The 17,500-nt window shown below is 39.5% G+C and overlaps 2 protein-coding genes across 3 annotated transcripts in view; one reads left to right on the top strand and one right to left on the bottom strand.

Moving 5' to 3' along the window:
• Positions 1-3,952, bottom strand: part of LOC137976031 (peroxisome assembly protein 26-like) — a 13,450-nt gene extending 9,498 nt beyond the window's left edge. The window contains exon 1 of one of the 2 annotated variants that reach the window (XM_068823288.1): positions 3,712-3,952. In XM_068823288.1, the coding sequence (XP_068679389.1) occupies positions 3,712-3,848 (137 nt within the window). In that variant the 5' untranslated portion in view covers positions 3,849-3,952. Of the gene's footprint in view, positions 1-1,344; positions 1,752-3,711 lie in introns of those variants that run through there. The other variant, XM_068823287.1, reaches the window with a different exon arrangement.
• A 2,173-nt stretch (positions 3,953-6,125) lies between these two features.
• LOC137975880 (somatomedin-B and thrombospondin type-1 domain-containing protein-like) lies at positions 6,126-16,378 on the top strand. The gene is made up of 4 exons (XM_068823087.1): positions 6,126-6,484; positions 9,642-9,824; positions 11,566-11,674; positions 15,328-16,378. Exons 1-4 carry the CDS (start codon positions 6,169-6,171, stop codon positions 15,605-15,607), a joined length of 888 nt encoding a protein of 295 aa, XP_068679188.1. The 5' UTR covers positions 6,126-6,168; the 3' UTR covers positions 15,608-16,378.
• The last annotated feature ends 1,122 nt before the right edge of the window (positions 16,379-17,500 follow it).

The raw sequence follows: 17,500 nt of genomic DNA, 5'->3' as shown, positions 1-17,500 counted from the left end.
TCAAATATTTTTGAAGATATTCTCAATTTTGGGATTTATTACAGGCACGAGTAGTTTGTGACATCATCGATTTTGAACAAAAACTTGAATATTCTTCATCATTTTTACAGGTCTTGAAAATAAGAAAAAGATATTTTTCACTACATAGGCACTTAAAGTGTCTGGTCTCAGGAGAGTAACCTCACATTTAATAACAACAACACCAAGGATATGATCTAATCCACCCCATGCCCAGAGTATAATACCTTGACGAGTACAATCTAACAGCTCTGTCAGTGCTTATTAACTAGAACATGTTAAAGTGCACCTAACCCCAAAATATTTTTTTCGCTAAAATGAATCTTTGCACCTGTTTGAAACGCATTGCGGCCATCTTTTCATTTTTCTAAAAAATCCAGTCATTTTATAGGCTTTGAAAGTTGCGAAAAACCAAGTATCTTTTGTTCACGACCGAGTCAGAAGGGGAGTGGGTCTATTCCTGATTTGACGTCACAATCTACTTTGCATGCATTTTTACAAAGAGTTAATGCAATGTCAATCAGTTTGTGACGTCAAATCAGGAATAGACCTACTCCCCTTCTGACTCGGTCGTTAACAAAAGATGCATTGATTTTCGCAACTTTCGAAGCCTATAAAATGGCAGGATTTGTTAGAAAAAGGAAAAAATGGCCGCAGTGTGTTTGGAACAGATGCAAAGATTCATTTTAGCGAAAAAAATATTTTGGGGTTAGGTGCACTTTAAATCTTGTAAGCTGCTTGGAGTTCACATCAAATTATGAACATCTTAATTAAGGAGGAAGATCACATCAAGCACACAGTATCTGGATGTTACAATACTTTATCAATAAAAGCAGAAAATTTGACTACACCGACATGGTCTGTTACCCTCTACCACAATTTCTACTATGCCATCTGCAATAAGTTCAATTTCCTGCTGCATTAGTTTTGTACTTGGTCATTACGTTAAAAACTTTCAGGCTTCAAATTAAATTAAGAGAAGAGATCTCAACCTCCTGATTACAGAACGTTAAGACTTTCAACTTTTTCAGCTGTGACCATCTAAATAAAAGCAAATAATAAATAAAATCTTAAGATAAAAAAAAGCAAAAATTTACAAATGCTCACAGATTATAGTCATAGGCTTCATAACAAATTAAGTGGCAACTATGAATTTGAATGTTCTTCTGAATGTTCAGAGTAGATGTTAATACAGCTTTTTGCATATTATAAAGGAGACTTCTTACGTTTAGTTTAGTTTCTGAAGAATATCCTCCAAGAACATCTATGATAATGTTGTACTGATTGATGGTATAGTCTGGATACAAAGCCGGCACCTGACATTACCTGGAGTCTCCGTCCCTGACTTGTTCTGGTGGTAGAGCTTGGTAGGCAGTAGCTGATGGTATAGTTCGTACATCCCTGCAACTGATGCTTCTAGGGGCTAAGCGCCATTTATGTAACCAGCTAAAACAGTCCTCGACACCCTTCTCTGACCATCTCATCTCGACAAACTTTCCTTGCCACTTCTGTCCTTTAATTGTCTCAATTTGTCTATTGTTCATTGTATTCTCTATTATCTTGCTAACCCTTTCATTTGGGATCTCTTCCTTGGTCTTGGAGCTTACTGCTTTGGATAAAGGATGTTTAAGGTCTAATTGCACTCCCACCTCATTGGCATACATGACTTTTACTTCTCTTTTACTTCAATATCCATTGTAGTGTCGTGGTTGGAATAGAGCTTGATGGCTGCCTTGACTTTTGTTGTCTTGTACAGGGCCTCTGCTGACTTGAGACCTCCTCTACCCAGCTTCCTAGGGAGGTACAGAAGGTCAGTTAAACCTGCGGGATGGAGACCGCCATTATCTTTGATGATCTTGCGACTTTCTCAATATATCTGTTGTAATTCATTTATATTCCATGTTGTGTCCACATTGGATACGCTAGTACAGGCAAGGCATATTGTTTTGTTGCTGTTACTTTGTGGAAATCTGAAAGGGGGTTTGACCAGATGACTGACAGTCTTTGCTGGTAGGTCTTCAATGTAGCTTCCAATACCATGTTGTCCTCTTGCTTGGTATTCTCTAGTATACCTAAAAACTTCTAATTATCTCCGTCTTTCAGATTGTCTATACTTTACACATGTATCACGGTAAGTGGTACCATCCAATACTCCTTTCTTGACATGCGCAACAGGGCAGTTTGTTGTCCATGCTTGGTGTGGCCAACGATTATTATTATTATTATTATTATTATTATTATTAGCAGTCTCATATCCATATTCCGAATGCTTCAACACTTGGAAATTAATGCCAGATTTTATTAAATTATTCTGTTTTGATTTTACAGTTGCCATATTAGGTCATAAGGTATATGAGCTGATAACCTATATGGAGTGAACCAATCAGAAAGCTATAAATGCAATATTTAAAAATTATTAACAACTGTGAATATACATTGAGTAGCCAATCAGAGTGCACCTCCAACACTATCCACTGTTTTAGTCTGTAAAGCATTTATTATTCTAAGGGCGCGTTCGATTGACCATATTCCGGAATAGGAATACATGGAATAGAAGTTAGAAATCCTTCGTTTTTGCCGAGATTCATATGAATATTGTCAAACATCTGCTAAAGTGCTATTTTAAACATAGCTTTATTATCCTTGTTGCTGCAAAACACCACACATAGTGTTTTCAATCATCACTCCGCGTATTCTTATTCCGGAATAGGGTCAATCGAATGCGCCCTAAAACAGTGGATGGCGTTGAAGGCACGCTCTGATTGGCTATTCAAACTCGGGATATTTAACAATTATTCCATGAATGCGCGTTGGATATGAGATGATAGATAGCCAACAAGGCGCGCAGCGCCGAGTTGGCTATAATCATCTAATATAATAATAATAATAATAATAATAATAATAGACACTTATAAAGCGCAGTATCCACTAATTGCTCGAAGCGCTGTACAATAATATGTTAAAAACTATGAAAAAAAATACACAGTAAAAACTATTATAAGAAATAATAAAGTTGACTAAAACTACTAAAATCAAACATTGTAGGTCAATTTAAATAAGTATGTCTTCAAGTGTGCCTTGAACTGGTCGACAGATGTAACACCTCTGAGTTCAGGAGGCAATCGATTCCATAACTTAGGGGCAACTACGGAAAAAGCCCTATCACCATACGTCTTTAACCTTGATCTAGGCAAGGCTAAAAAATCCTGAGAACTAGAACGAAGTAATATCCCACAAGCGCGAGTGGAATAATTGTTTTATTAAAAACGCCCCCAAAATATAGAAAACTAGACTACAATAAAAATAAAAAGGCCCAAAAAATCACGCATATGCTTGCCCTGTTTGTAGATCATGGTATAATGGCTCATAACCCATGATGGCTTAGCCAATCAAAACTCTCGAATTGCATTATCCAATGATCCAGTTTTTAATAATGTAAATTATCGTTGCAAGAACAAATGAGTTAAAGTTATAAAAACTATATACTACCGAGTCATCCACCACTAGCCACTTCCACTTAGGTGAATAGTTGTTAAATGTACTCAACTTTATTGTTTTGTTGTAACTTTGGGTTGGGGAAACTGGTAAGGCGATCCTACGTGCAATTATTATCGCAAACAAGTTACGAAAACCATCTCGAGTCACCTTGACATTGCTGAAGGTTCCGTCTTTCATTGAGTTACTTAAGCATACCTTTCTTCAATCTCACTCTGTTCTAGGGCTTCGCCGCAAATTTCAGTCGCTTCTTTAAAGCGACGAAGAACCAAACAACACTTTGCCCTGTGATGTAAATTGTATATACCCGCAATATCTCTCGGACTGCAATTCATGGTTACTGGATACACCCTAACCTGCGATCAGGCTTTCTTTTTTTCTTGTGGGTGCAGAAAAAGAACGCCTTTTCTTCCCACGAAAGCCTGCGTAGAAAAATGTAAGCTTTGGAACCAGGCTCTTAGAACACAAGAACACGCGCGATCACGCGCATTGATCCTGAACCCAATGTGGGCATTGCGAGCATGCTCTCTCTCGTGAAGCAACTTATGCTTTTTTGGACGAAACATGCTTTCTGTTCCCCAAATTAGTCAATGCAAGCCACGTACAGATTAGTCACACTCATGAATGTATGGATGCTTTCACGTAAGGCTTGTCACAGTTTCAAGGCCCGGGTTTCAAGGTTCCGGCCAAATTAGCCTCAGGGGTGCGAAAACCATTGAAACAGAACGTACATCCCTTGGTGATCACGATCCAAGGAAGTTCACTGCACGGTTGACTCCTAGGAAGCTCACTGGTGGGCAAGTTACATGAGTCAGGCGGGTTATTCTGGGGTTATTCTTGGGCAAAAACTGAGGATGGACTAACCCGAGCCGGGCCAAGGGAAGCTCTTTCCAACCGTCTTTCCAACCTATCACGGTGCGGACTCCTTCCGACAGCGTTTTCATCTCGGTGACTGAAACGATGTTTACTCAGTATAAACATGAGACAAAATCCCCCCTGAGGCAATAGTGTATAAACAAACAATCCCATATTTAAACGGCGCAATGCATGCATTCCTGTGACAAGTCCTGACCGCAAAAACTCCCTCCAACAGCACTTATTTCCCACAGACAAAAAGCCGCCGACCCCTAACAAAAAACTGAAAAAACAAGTGGGCAAAGTCAAAAAAAGAATTTAGTGCATCGCTTATATTGGCTACTGACTTGCAACGTATTGAACCATGTTGGTCTTTTTCTTTGTTGAGACAGTACTAAGAAAGTACTAATCGTGAACGCTTTCGCCAAGTCTTTTTAAAACCAAATGAGACCTCTCTACCTTAAAAAAGAAGCATTCTGGCAAATTTATGCCAGAAAGTTGTTTGAAAAAATAGAGCCGTGGTAAAAATTTTGGAAGGTGAAAGGTGATTTTTATCTGAACATCATTGAAAGCGAGATCCTTCACAGCGATCTGGAGATATCTGGAAAATTGGCCGAAATAAATTAATCCGAAATTGAAAAAATCCAGTTTCATTCCATTCCATGAGACAACACCATTATTCACCGCTCATTTTCGCTGCATTCTTGACCGGCGGAAATATCAATGTTGCAACGCCGAATCGTGTTGCCCTAATTTTCATCGTTTCTTGCCGAAGCAACCAAAGACGCTCGCCATATCCAATCACAAAATAAAATATTTGTCATTTTGAGGCGAAGCAAAGGTCGGAAACAGGATAAGCGCCGACCAGTGTTAGTAAACACATCAAGTGTGGCATGATATGAATTTATTCTTTTTAAATCGCTTTTCAGTGAAGTGTTCTCTAAATAGAAATATTTCACCCGTCCATCTCTGGTGTAAATCTCGAAGTTTAATCTGCTTTTGCGACTTTGTCGAAAGCAAACATAAATTCTTTTGTTGAAAGATTAGTCGATCCTAATACGTGGGTTATCACGGTCTCGGAAAGGAGCCATCATTTGTTGGCTAAAAAGATTCTTGGTGTAAAGAGATCAACATTGTGAATGGGGAAATAACACCCTTCCGGTTTCATCTTAGAATTTCCTGCTCGCAATAAATACCTCCTTGATCTCTTGGCCGATTTGCCGTTGAAATTTTGTTTTAATAAACTACATTGCCTCTTGTTATCGCCAATTTGGAGAAATTCCACCAGCCCCAAATGACCCAAATCTGTCAGTGACTGGTTTCTTTAATTCGCTTCCAAAGCCATGGCGAGATGCTAAAAGTCGTCATTCATGGTGAAAAAGGCAATATGTGTTTATAAATAGTTGAGTGTTGTCGGCAAAACGCGATTTATGGCTTAGGGATTGTTGTATCCCTGAGATGGGTCAAGATTAGTGGGATTCAGTGTTGGTCAAGATTGCAGAGAAGCCTTCAGGCTGCGTGGACATTACCAGAATTCCTCCATTTCCCTCCCTACTGAAAGAAAAGCTGACCATGATTTAGAGAAAAAAACAGAGATCATTGCAATTTGTAAGCCAACGCTAAAAAAATTAACATTTCTGGAATAAAAGTTATCTTGTTATTCAATCAGTATGTAAAGTTCAAAGACACGTGTTTTCTGCTCTGCCATATAATTGCCAAACATTTGATCCTTCCGGCCCCGTGACTTGCTCATCCCCGATAAATAACACAAGCGCCAGCATCTTACTCCAGACGTCCGGCATGAGGAGAACTGCGAACTTCGCGGCAATGGAATTCCACAAACACTCGTCTGTTTTCTTCGTCATTGCCGTCGCTTTCGCCCTCAACAGTTTAGCCAACAGTATTTGTACTCAAAAAGGAGAGGGTCAACCCGTGAAGTGCTGTGATCAAAGAGAAAATGGCGGATCACTGCTTTGCTGTTCAGGAAGAAACAGCAGTTGCGGGATGGAGGACTTTGTTAACGACGTGTTGTGCTTCTGCGACGAGTTCTGTGAAGGAGCAGGCGACTGTTGTCAAGACTTTGAAAGTATAAAGGAGCCATGTGGATTTGGAAAAGGTAGACAGCACTGACATTGAGTGATTGAGAGAGGGAATAAGTGTGTGAGTGAGTAACTGGGTGAGTGAGCTTGTTCATGGCACGTCTCATTCATAATCATTTATCACCTCTATGTCGTATTGCCGCATTTTACAATTGATGGAAGCACGCTGTATAGGGCAAAAAGCGTGACCGTGTCTTGATTATCAAATGAGTCTCCTCTTTGTGCCTGCCTTTCCGGTTAATGCAGACGGTCCGTTTTTTTTTTCGGAAGTGGAGATGACGAAAGGGCGCTGACCTTGTGTCCCTAGATTTTCTGCATGAGAGGACAATTACTTTCTTTCCCAAAAATAAAAAGTTGGGCAAGCAGCTGTAAAACAGAATGGTCAAAAAGAAGGAATACCTAAATTAGAGAAAACTGAGGAGCTAGAATATTACTCGCTTGAGTTCTTTTTGAAAGCAAAAACAATTTTAATGCGATCAAATCAAGTCACACCTCTGAATAGCTATACTTAGTAAGTAAAACACCCAATGACAAGAACTGATTGCATGGCACAACTAAGTTAAGTGCGGTTTATTATCTCAAATTTCCAGTAATACAAAGTATCGATTGTCTTTTTGACAGAATCCTCTGTCAAGGTCACTTTGTTCCATTTGCAAACTAGACAACACTACAAAGGATCGCTCATAAAGATGAGATAATTCCAGAGAGCAACTATAAGAAAATGTATTTTAAAGATCATAAAAGAACTCCATCGCTCGCATCAAATCGGATTATAACACAACAGTATTTTTTTATTGCCTACATTAATGTGAACACTACTCAGCTGGCGTACGTTTTGAAAAAAAGTCGTCAAAATTGTCCAGTCCAATAATCTTTAAAAAAATAAAACAGTTGACAAATTCGGAATAAAAAAGGCGATTTAGTAGGTCATATTTCGTGACGATTGAGTGCGACCAAAAATAGAAAATCGTTTAAAAGGTAGTTAACAGAAATCATCTGACCTTCTCAATGACTTTGTCATCATGAGAGGTTTTAATTATTTGGCATTTTTTATAGGTCAGTGCAACAATAAGCACTTTGGATTTTAATCATGTTAAACTAATTTAAAGTTCAAACAATTTGAAAAGAGAATTAGTACAATGTAAAGCAATGCGCAATCCAAAAGAGCACTGATTTAAAACAGAAAGAATAATTTTAAGCAAGTAATTTATCTCTCTCTTACGCAGGATTTATTTTGGGTTCGATTTCCCAATACATCTCGGTGATTGTCTTCAGGCCAAAAAAGGCAAACAAGAGACAGAAAACGCACATTTAGCTTGGTCCGGAAGCATTTATTTGGTTAGCATCAGTAAACACTGGAACTCGATAATGACATTATCACTATGGATCGGAATGATGGAACTAGTTATAACATAACACACCGGGTAGTCGTCTATTTACTGTCTTACCATCTAAATAAATTTGAAAGCTATCAATGAAGAACGTCTTACAAAAGCCTGCTTATGTAATAAGCAAGATAATTGCTGTAAGTTCGCGCCATAAGCAGATTCGGGAAAGTTCGCTCGAATGTCCACCATGCCATTGAGGATTTCCCAAATTCCTGACAATAGATTCCAAAAAAAAAATTTAAACAGCTCTTATTTTCGTGCTTTGCTTATGTTTTTTGGAGATCAGAGGGACGTGGTCATCATTTTGTTACTTCCATTCAAAACGTCTCATACCCCATCATAGTTGCGTTTTGCCAGTTGACGCATAAGAACAATTTTAAAATGTTCCAGCCATCATCAGAGGAAACTGCGTCATAATCCATAAACCAATAAACCATGGTGTTTAAGGTGCCTTTCTTCATTGGACAGAAACTTGATATTTAGATTGACTCCACTTTGTCTTCAAAACTTACCCATAACCAACCAAAAACTCCTTCCTTCCTTCCTTCTCTTGAGATATCCTACCCGCGGATGGTCATATCAATCCGAATCTTTCGAAGCAAATTTACGTTTCAGATGGACATCATCCTCCTGGGGAGATGACAAAAACAACTCAGGGCATAGAGAGACCTAACGAGTCTTAAGAATTCCATACCGGATCACAGACGCGGGTGGTAGGCGAGTTCTATCATCACTTGGATCAAAGCGAAGCGCACACATGATGGAAAGTCAGAAATGAATGCGTGCGCAGAGAAGATCAGCCAACCGTGAATCCGGCTCCTCCGGCATTTTTTAGCACCCAGAGCCCACGATTCGTACGAATACGAAGACACCCATTTGGCTTTTCTTTTAGTCAGCACCAAGATCAGGGACTCTGGCTTCTGAGAATGCGCAGAAGAGCCGGAAGTCCGTGATTCGCGGACTTCCTGCTTTGGTTGGTGGCCAGAGACTATAGAGAGCGCGCGCGGACGCATGCTCTAGAGGTGGAGGTTAGCGCTTCAAATCGTTTTCGCGGATTTCTGGTGGACGAGCAAATACGATTCAAAAACACTACCCTTGGACGTAGACTTTTTCATAAATGGATTTTTAAAATGGAGAGGAAATTTCCGTTTCCAAAATATCCGGATACGAGTAAACGGTGTCTAACGCTGTTTCCAATCCATAAAGTCCGCGAATCTCGAATTTCCGGTTCCGCTGCGAGGACTCAAAAATTTGAATAATATGACACTTAACAGTGAGTGGTTCTGTTTCGAACCCGATCAGAGGCTGTAATCCTTATTGTGACCAAAAGAACCGCGATCTTTGTGAACGAAAATGAGATTAGAGCATTCACAATGGTATGCACAAACACACTGGAGTAGCCAAACACCCCGACATATGAGTAATGACTATACATCCATGACTCAACTCGTGGAAAGAAAAAAACCCTTCTTACATTTAGCAGCAAACAAGTTTTTCAAAGCTATCGACAAAGCATCCAGAATCAAGGAAAACTTTTCATGTCGAAAGGATGAGGACGCTGATTAAAAAAAAAACAGCAAACGGAACGAGACACCCAGAAAACACGATCTGGAGTCTCAATGTTTTTTTTTGACTAGATTACTCTCGATTTTTATTGGACTTTCCAAGTTACGCTGAAGGAATCTTTTAACATCACTGGAAAAAAAGGACTGTGAAGAGTGAGTGTTACAGTCTGGTATAGCTACTATTTTTAATAAATGTGTACACTTTTTGTTTATCTCCACAGCGAAGCAAGACTGTAAGGTAACTCCTTGGTCAGAATGGGGTCCCTGTAGTCCACGTTGTGGTGTAGGAGTAAGTCAACGGACTCGCTCTGTTCTATTCTTACCTTTGAATGGAGGAAAGGAATGTCCACCGCTTATAGAAAACAAAGGATGCTTTAGACACCTGTGCGGAGGTAGAGAACTGGGTAAGAATGATGTGCAAAGTTTTATTCTTTACCACGTGACTCTCCTAAGGTCTTAGCCGTCGACGCATACGTTACGAAATAAGCAAGAATTCAGCGCGAAGGAACTCGAAAACGGCGAAGAACGTGAAGGGCTCTTGCAGTAAATAATCTAGGGAAAGAGCCCTTTGCGGCGCTAAATTTTTTAGATTCCCCGTTTATAAGTTCTAAAAATACACTAGGGCTTACGATAAAAGATATTCAAAGGGAATGAGTTGTAACTAACACTTGTGAGGTTTTGCACTTTCCGGTCAGTGACGATAAATTTGGGACCCGACCAACAAAAGACTTAAGGCTGGTTGGTTTTCACTAGCGTCGGAGTCATAGTCGGAGTCGTAAGAGCGCTTATGACCTGGTGAAAACTAGATTGTTCGAGTCGGAAGCAGAAGCGGAAGAAGCAACAGATCAAAATGCTTGAAGCTTCCGACTCTGACAATGCAGTTTTCACTGGATCGTAAGCGACGAAGTCATAAGCGGAATCGGTATTCTGCTTCCGACTCCTATAGTTTGATTTTGACTAGATCGTATCGATCGCTCTCTTCTCATTACTACTCCGACTCCGACTCCGACTCCCGACTCCGTCGCTGGTGAAAGCAGCATTTTAAGCCATTAGCTGGGTAAATTTCACCTTGAAAGGTCACTCTTGACTGACAGCGGTTCTGGGTCATCGGGATTTTGAAGCCCTTTATTTTTAAAAGAAGGAAGTTATGGTTATCGGTATAAGATCTATGTCTTGCATACTTCCGTCGATGCTGCAAATATTTAGCTTGACCGAGCTTTGTGATCTTGTAATCGCGGCCGGTTTGTCACAGCGGTAAAACGCGGACGGGTCAGCGGGATTTCAAACATCGCCAGATACTCCCACAAGTAGATTATTTATTCCATTTAAGGTGGCTCAAACCAATTTCAACACTTGAAAGAAACGTTCTTTAAAGGATTGACACTACAATACTTCATCACTTAACAGCAATGTTATGGTACTATATCAAATGATAATTATTGCTGAAAAAGATTCGGTCATTTTTGTGACGTAAAAAGTTACCTTGGCAACGGGAAAGCCCTGCAAAAACACCTTATATTTTGGCTTTAGCTGCTCATATTTCAAAAACGAACTTGGTGACCCCTATTTTTTTATTTCTGAAATGCAATCAGCATGCTAGAATAAAACGTTCTGCAGAGTTTATAAAAATTCTGTGGAGCCGATTAAGCACCTTAAATAATTGAAAATTTAAGGCAGCTCTGAATCCACTTAACATAATTTTTTTAAACTTTGCTGAGAGTTTCATCTTGGCCTGCTGATCACTGAGTTCGTTTTTCAGATATGAACAACTAAAGCCAAAATATAGGGTGTTTTTGCGAAGCTTTCCTGTTGCCATGGTAACTTTTACGTCACAAAAATGACGGCATCTCGTTCAGCAATAATTGATACTTTACATGGTACCACTGTGGCTCTTTTCGAGTAGAGGAGAAAAAGTCTGAATAAAAAAGCATTTGGACAAAGCATTCTCTCTAGCAAAACGACTACACCAAGCAAATGCCTGTTTAAAACAATACTTAAAATCTAGCTTCAAATCCTGCATAGCATTAACCCTGCCACTTTCTCAAGGATTAAGTCCACAGTCCCTGACGCCTTTAAAGTGCATTTTTTACCCCGTCTTGACGAGAGAATGTGAATATAAATCATTTCTTCATTTCTTTTCTTTAGGTTTTGCCCGCATTCTTCCCCACAAGTTCAAGAAAGACCGGGAACCATCAGTTTGGGATAAAATCTTGCCAGCGCCAAAAGAAGAAAAAAAGAAGGAAGAACCTAAAAGGTAATTTTGAAGTTAAGTTATTCCATTTGTAGGCTTACATTCCTGTAAATCATTAAAGCTTGTGAGTGTTCCTTTTCAAGCTGGCTAGTTTGTTTTGTAGAAATCGAAGCGTAGCAAACACAAATGTCCAATACACTCAACTAGATCCAGTCATGATGTCTAGATTCCATTGCAGTCACCGGAAGTCTTGTCGTGAAATGGAACCGAAAGTCCAATGGAGTTACCGGAAGTCTACTCACAACATTTCAAATAAGCCACGCAAAGAAACAAGCGCACAACACATTGTAATTATCACACCTTCTTTGTTTTTATTTCATCTGTGGTAATAATAGCCTGCGAACGCAGACGTATTTCCGGCGGTCGTTCGCCGGAAATACGTTTGCGTTCGCAGGCTATGTTAATAAGCGTGTGCATGACACAAAATGAAATGTTTGGCTTTCGATTATCACGCGTTTTTGTTTTTGTTTTTGTTTTTTTTTTGCTTCATTTTTTTCTATCATTTACCTTTGGCTGTTATGCACAACGGTTCTCAATGGACTTCCACACGAATATTGTTGATCTTCAGTTCTATCTTGCGGCACAGCCACGTCTGACTAAACTTGTGTTTTTAGCAACATATGAAACATATATTTGTCTTCAAAAAAATATTTCCAACCCCTTTCAATATGTACAAAAGTCGCGAAACACGGTCGAAGTTGTCCAGAATGCCCGCCATGTGGAAATAGAGGTGTTTTTATGGTCACGTGATCAAATAAACGTGCGTTTCTATGGACTATGAATAGAACACTCCAGTGGAATCTATTCGTTGCCAATGGATCCATTGGAGTCCAATGAAACACCTTCCTTGGGCCACCGATCGACAACAAGAACTTTTCTTGAACTCTCAAACGGATAGAAAACATGCAACTCCAGTGCAATCTATTCTTTGCCAATCGATCCACTGGAGTCCAATGGAACAGTGTTTCTTGGACCTCCAAGGTCAAGTATGATTTTTTTTTCTGTGTTTTTAACGAATGGAAAACTTGTACCACAACAACAACAACAACAACAAACATCTTTATTTATACCATACAATGACAACAGAGAGGGCAAAAAAAGGACAACATCACATATGTAAGGTATAAAGCCACCTAGTAATAAAGAGCTAATCAGTTGTTACATGGAGGTACAAGTATTAAGAAAAAGCAAGCACACCCGCACACATATGTCAACGTTCAAAGAAAATTGGAAAACAAAACAACAGCAACAACAACAAGAGAAAAAAACCTTAATAAGACTCAAGAATATCATTTTTTAAGGACCGTTTAAAGTTGCAAAGGCTAAGACGCCTTGGAGATTCTTCAAGATTATTCCAAAGAAAAGCTCCTTTAAAGCGAATATTAAATCTACCATAGTTTGTTCTCACGGAAGGAATACAAAATGTAGATCTAGAGGTCAGCCTAGTTTCATACTTGTGCCTTGAAGATTGAGGGGTAAAGAAATCACTGAACGAAATTAAGATGGGAGCATATTTGAATGAAATTTAAACATGAAAATACAATTCAAATAATTTCAGAATGTTCGAATCTCTAAACAAAGAAGAAGTATGATCATTATACTGGGAAAAGGTAATGATTCTTATTGCCTTTTTCTGCAATACACGTAACGGAATTAGAGTAGTTACGTGAGTATTGCCCCAGATGGTGGCACCGTATATAAGACAAGGGTAAATAAGAGAAAAATACATTTGTTTTAAAATAGTAAGAGAAACATAATGACGCAACTTAGCCGCAGTATGATCCCAATACCCCTAGAAATTTTCTTGCTTAACTGATGAATGTGTTCCTTGAAATTAAGGCAGCATTGACACGAACTCTGTTTCATTTGTAACCGCATCGATTTCGATGCGGTTACATCTTCTGTTTACACGACACCGATAGAGACTGTTATCGAAAACGTGTCGATTTGAAACCGGTGCCAAAAGTGGAGCGTTTTCAAAACGATGCGGTTTCATCTGTCGTGTAAACAGCAAAACCGCATCGATTTGAATACGGTTACTATTTTGGTGCGAAATTTGCATTGTTCAGTTCAAATTTGTGAATTTAGCACGTAGTGCAGCGCTCGCATGTACCATCCCTACTTGGACTTTCTGGCGAAAACGGTTCCGTGTAAACACTTCCAAACCGCATCGATTTTAACTCGGTTTTGAAGTCACGAAACCGTGTCGATGTGAAACCGCGTTCGTGTAATCGCTGCCTAAGATGAGAATCTATTACTACTCCAAGATGTTTGATATGGTCCTTTTGTTTAATTGGTGTTTGGTTTACTTTTAACAAGATGGTTTCAGCCGTTTTTTTTTTTCTGAAAAGGGTGGAAGATAACAAAATTTGTTTTATCAGTATTTAAGGACAATGCCAATCATGGACATGTTCCGATGGAACCTATTCCTTACCAATAGATCCATTGGCGTTCAATGGAACACTACCTTTGGGCCACCGGCCGGTTCGACAAAAATATCCGTCTCTAACGGATAGAAAACTTGTCACTCCAATGGAACCTATTCCTTACCAATAGATCCATTGGAGTCCAATTGCCCGAAACGGAAAATACCATAATACTCTAAAGTTTGAATAAGCATTGTTTTTGTTTTCTCTAGGGACGATTGTAAGTCCCAAGAGAAACTGAAAACAATGCGCATCTAAAATTTGGGTGGACAAACAAAGAGTTTTATGGTAATACTCTAAAGTTTGAATAAGCATTGTTTTTGTTTTCTCTAGGGACGATTGTAAGTCCCAAGAGAAACTGAAAACAATGCGCATCTAAAATTTGGGTGGACAAACAAAGAGTTTTATGGTATTTTCCGTTTCGGACAATAGAAGCCTTTCCTAGGGCCACCGATCAACGACAATAAACTTTGTTCTAAGTTTCAAATTAATCCACTGGGTGGAGTTCAATGAAAAAGTTTTCTTGGTCCTCCAAGAACAAGTCTCTAACAAATGGAAAACTGGTCCCTCAAGTGGAATCTCTTTGTTACCAATGGCGCCTTATTATTTTTGCTTAGTTTTCACAACAGTTTAATGGGTAGTTCCAGCCCAAGGATGCCGGATCCCCAAACACTGGATCCCGGATTCTGGATTCCAAATTCATGGGTTCCACCAAAATGGATCCGGGATTCCATCGAAATCTGTGGATTCTAGATTCCATACGTCTACGCTTTGGATTCCGCATTCCAAAGCCTCACATTTGCTGGATTCCGGATTCCTTCACATCGAGCGAAAACCAGGTGCATCGCCGATCCTGGAGCTTCAGCTGCAGTCACATCAGCGTTAGGCCAAGCGGCCTCGACACGCTGGATCCAATACAAAACACTCTTCTTTAAATGAAATAAGAAGACGGCTAGTGTTGGTTTGTTGAACGCAAGAAGTCTTACTTGAATTGAATATATTGAATTGAGAAGCTCTCACTATCATCGATTGAATATGGCAGCCGAACACAGCCATGGTACGCATTTTGCAGCATGGATATGCCTTTCCATCTCCACTATCACGTTTCCTAATTCACGTTTCATCCAATCAAATTGTCCACCAGTTCTGAACTTTCGATAGTCCCCCCTGACTCTCCTATTATGTTTATCAATCTCACTTTGTGACAAAATTTTCAACAATTTATTGCAGGCCGAGTTACTGTGTCCACTACAAAGTTTACTTCAAACATCCTCACTGCAAACACACATGGGCTGATGAATTGGACCCAAAAAAGCCGATCTGCGTGGAATGCCAACACCAGGCAATGAATAAGAAAGGGAAATGCAAGGGTCAAGGCATGTTTGGTGAGGTGACTCTTTGGGAGGCCGTTGACCTTAAGAACTGTTATGGAGGCTGGCTTAAAATTTCACCAAGGATTCATGGCTGTAAATGTGACAACGACCAATTCAGCAATTTTATATTTATATAAAGGCTGAGACAGTAGTTACCTTATTTCAGACTTTTTCATGTTTTATACAGTGGTTCTATGAGTATTTTAATCTCCGCTTTCTGTTGATTTAACTCATCGAGTTCGTGAGATGACTTCGATTCATTTGAATGTGGCTTGGTTGCAATTTTTTTCCATTTTTATGCTGCTGTGGTATTCTTGCCTATAAGAACAAAGGTGTTTTGATACGAAGTTCGATCGTGTTCAGCATAGGATAAGGAAAGAAAACTCGAAAATACAAAAACGATTTCCACGAAATAAATCGTATTAGCTTTTGGACGTAACATTGTTTGTTACTGTAACGGTGGTGCATAGCGTAGCTTTATCAAACGGGACTGAGCACTGTTACTGCCCAACTAAAGATCACAGCAAGAGGCTAACTGGAATGTCTTGTAAAAAACTATAACTAAGGCCTTAGAGATTCGCGCAAAAGTCTTCCTTTTGTGGGTCAAAGGTTCGACTCCTGTGCAAGAGCACTCGAACTTTTTCTGAGGAAACCAGAAAATAATTACGCCATGAATTAATCCCTTCATGCAAATAAATTCTTTTAAAGGCTTTCATGTAGATTCAAAAATTGACGGTTTCTTTTCAATGCCGACTCCTTATTTGCAGTTGCTCCTTCTTCGACATCGTAAGCTTTAGTTACGCAATTCTATTGTTTTATTAGATATTTATACTTTTCATAAAATAAGGGCGATAACGAACGCTATGTGTAAAATAAATACTCGAATAAATTGCTGTTGTTTTTGTTAATGTTGTTTATTTCCTCCAACGGAAAGCGTCACGTTTTGTGTTTCAATTTTTAGTACGTGTGATGCTAAGAGTGGTAACAGCTATAACTTTGATATTTACCCAGGAACTCCACTCACCCGAAAGTGATTTTCATGTTTACCTCATGATATTCACAATTGTTTATTGGTTAACGTTACAGCAAAGCAGCAAAATGAAGTCAAAGGTCCATCTAAATTACCTGTGATATCGTGTCGTATCGAACTCCTCGGCTGGTAGCTTATCTCAGTCTTCAATCACACTTGGTTGTTCAAGTGTTTTCCCTGGGGTTACATTGACACAAGGACAGTGGAACAAGGTGAACATGATGTACGCCTGTAACTTGAACCATACATTTAAATGGTTACTTTTTATCATTTCAACCCAGGTATTTTGTCAATTCAAGAATTTCGTGAAAGCTGTGGTTCCCTTTCCTGCAAAATAGAATGTCAACTGATGGAATAATTAGTCCTCCATAGCTATACCCTGCAATCAGTTGGTTTCTTTGAGTGAACCGCCGTCCAGCGCCAAGGACGAGTAAATCAAATTTGAACCGGTAAAACGAGTTAGTAAACTTGTTTTGGCGCTTGTGCGTGCGTTCAGCTACGTAACTGCTGCGTTTGGGCGAGCTTGCTGTGTAGTCATTTCCCGCGAAATAAGACGAAGTGATGTCAAATACATCACGTGGGGTGTGACGCACTTCGCACATGGAAAATCAAACGGTTGCTCACAGTGGTTTCTCTCTCGCGCCGGGAAGCGTAGCAAAAACCAACTGATCGCAGGGTACGATTGCTATTGAGCCATTTGGATTTTGCAGGCAGATGCTCCGTGCCCATATCTTGTGTGGCCACCACATAGAATTGTCTTTTGGTAATTCCGAATTCAACTCTTTGCCTACTTGGATTCACAACTTTTAACCTTTGATACTTTCAAGGAAAAGTTTGCGATAACAGCTCACTTTCTACACGGCGTCATAGGTGCCATCTCGAATATAAAACGCGAAAACCATTGTCCACAAATGAAAGGTGCTAAAACCGACACCAAGAGCCTATTATCCTCTAAAGTATTCTGTAAACTAGCTTACAAATCATTTCTAACTCAAAGCGC

Source organism: Montipora foliosa, chromosome 11 (assembly GCF_036669935.1).
Source record: "Montipora foliosa isolate CH-2021 chromosome 11, ASM3666993v2, whole genome shotgun sequence".
In the NCBI taxonomy this organism is placed as follows: domain Eukaryota; kingdom Metazoa; phylum Cnidaria; class Anthozoa; order Scleractinia; family Acroporidae; genus Montipora; species Montipora foliosa.
Note: the sequence above shows the minus strand (reverse complement) of the source record. Positions and strands in the feature narration are given on the sequence as shown.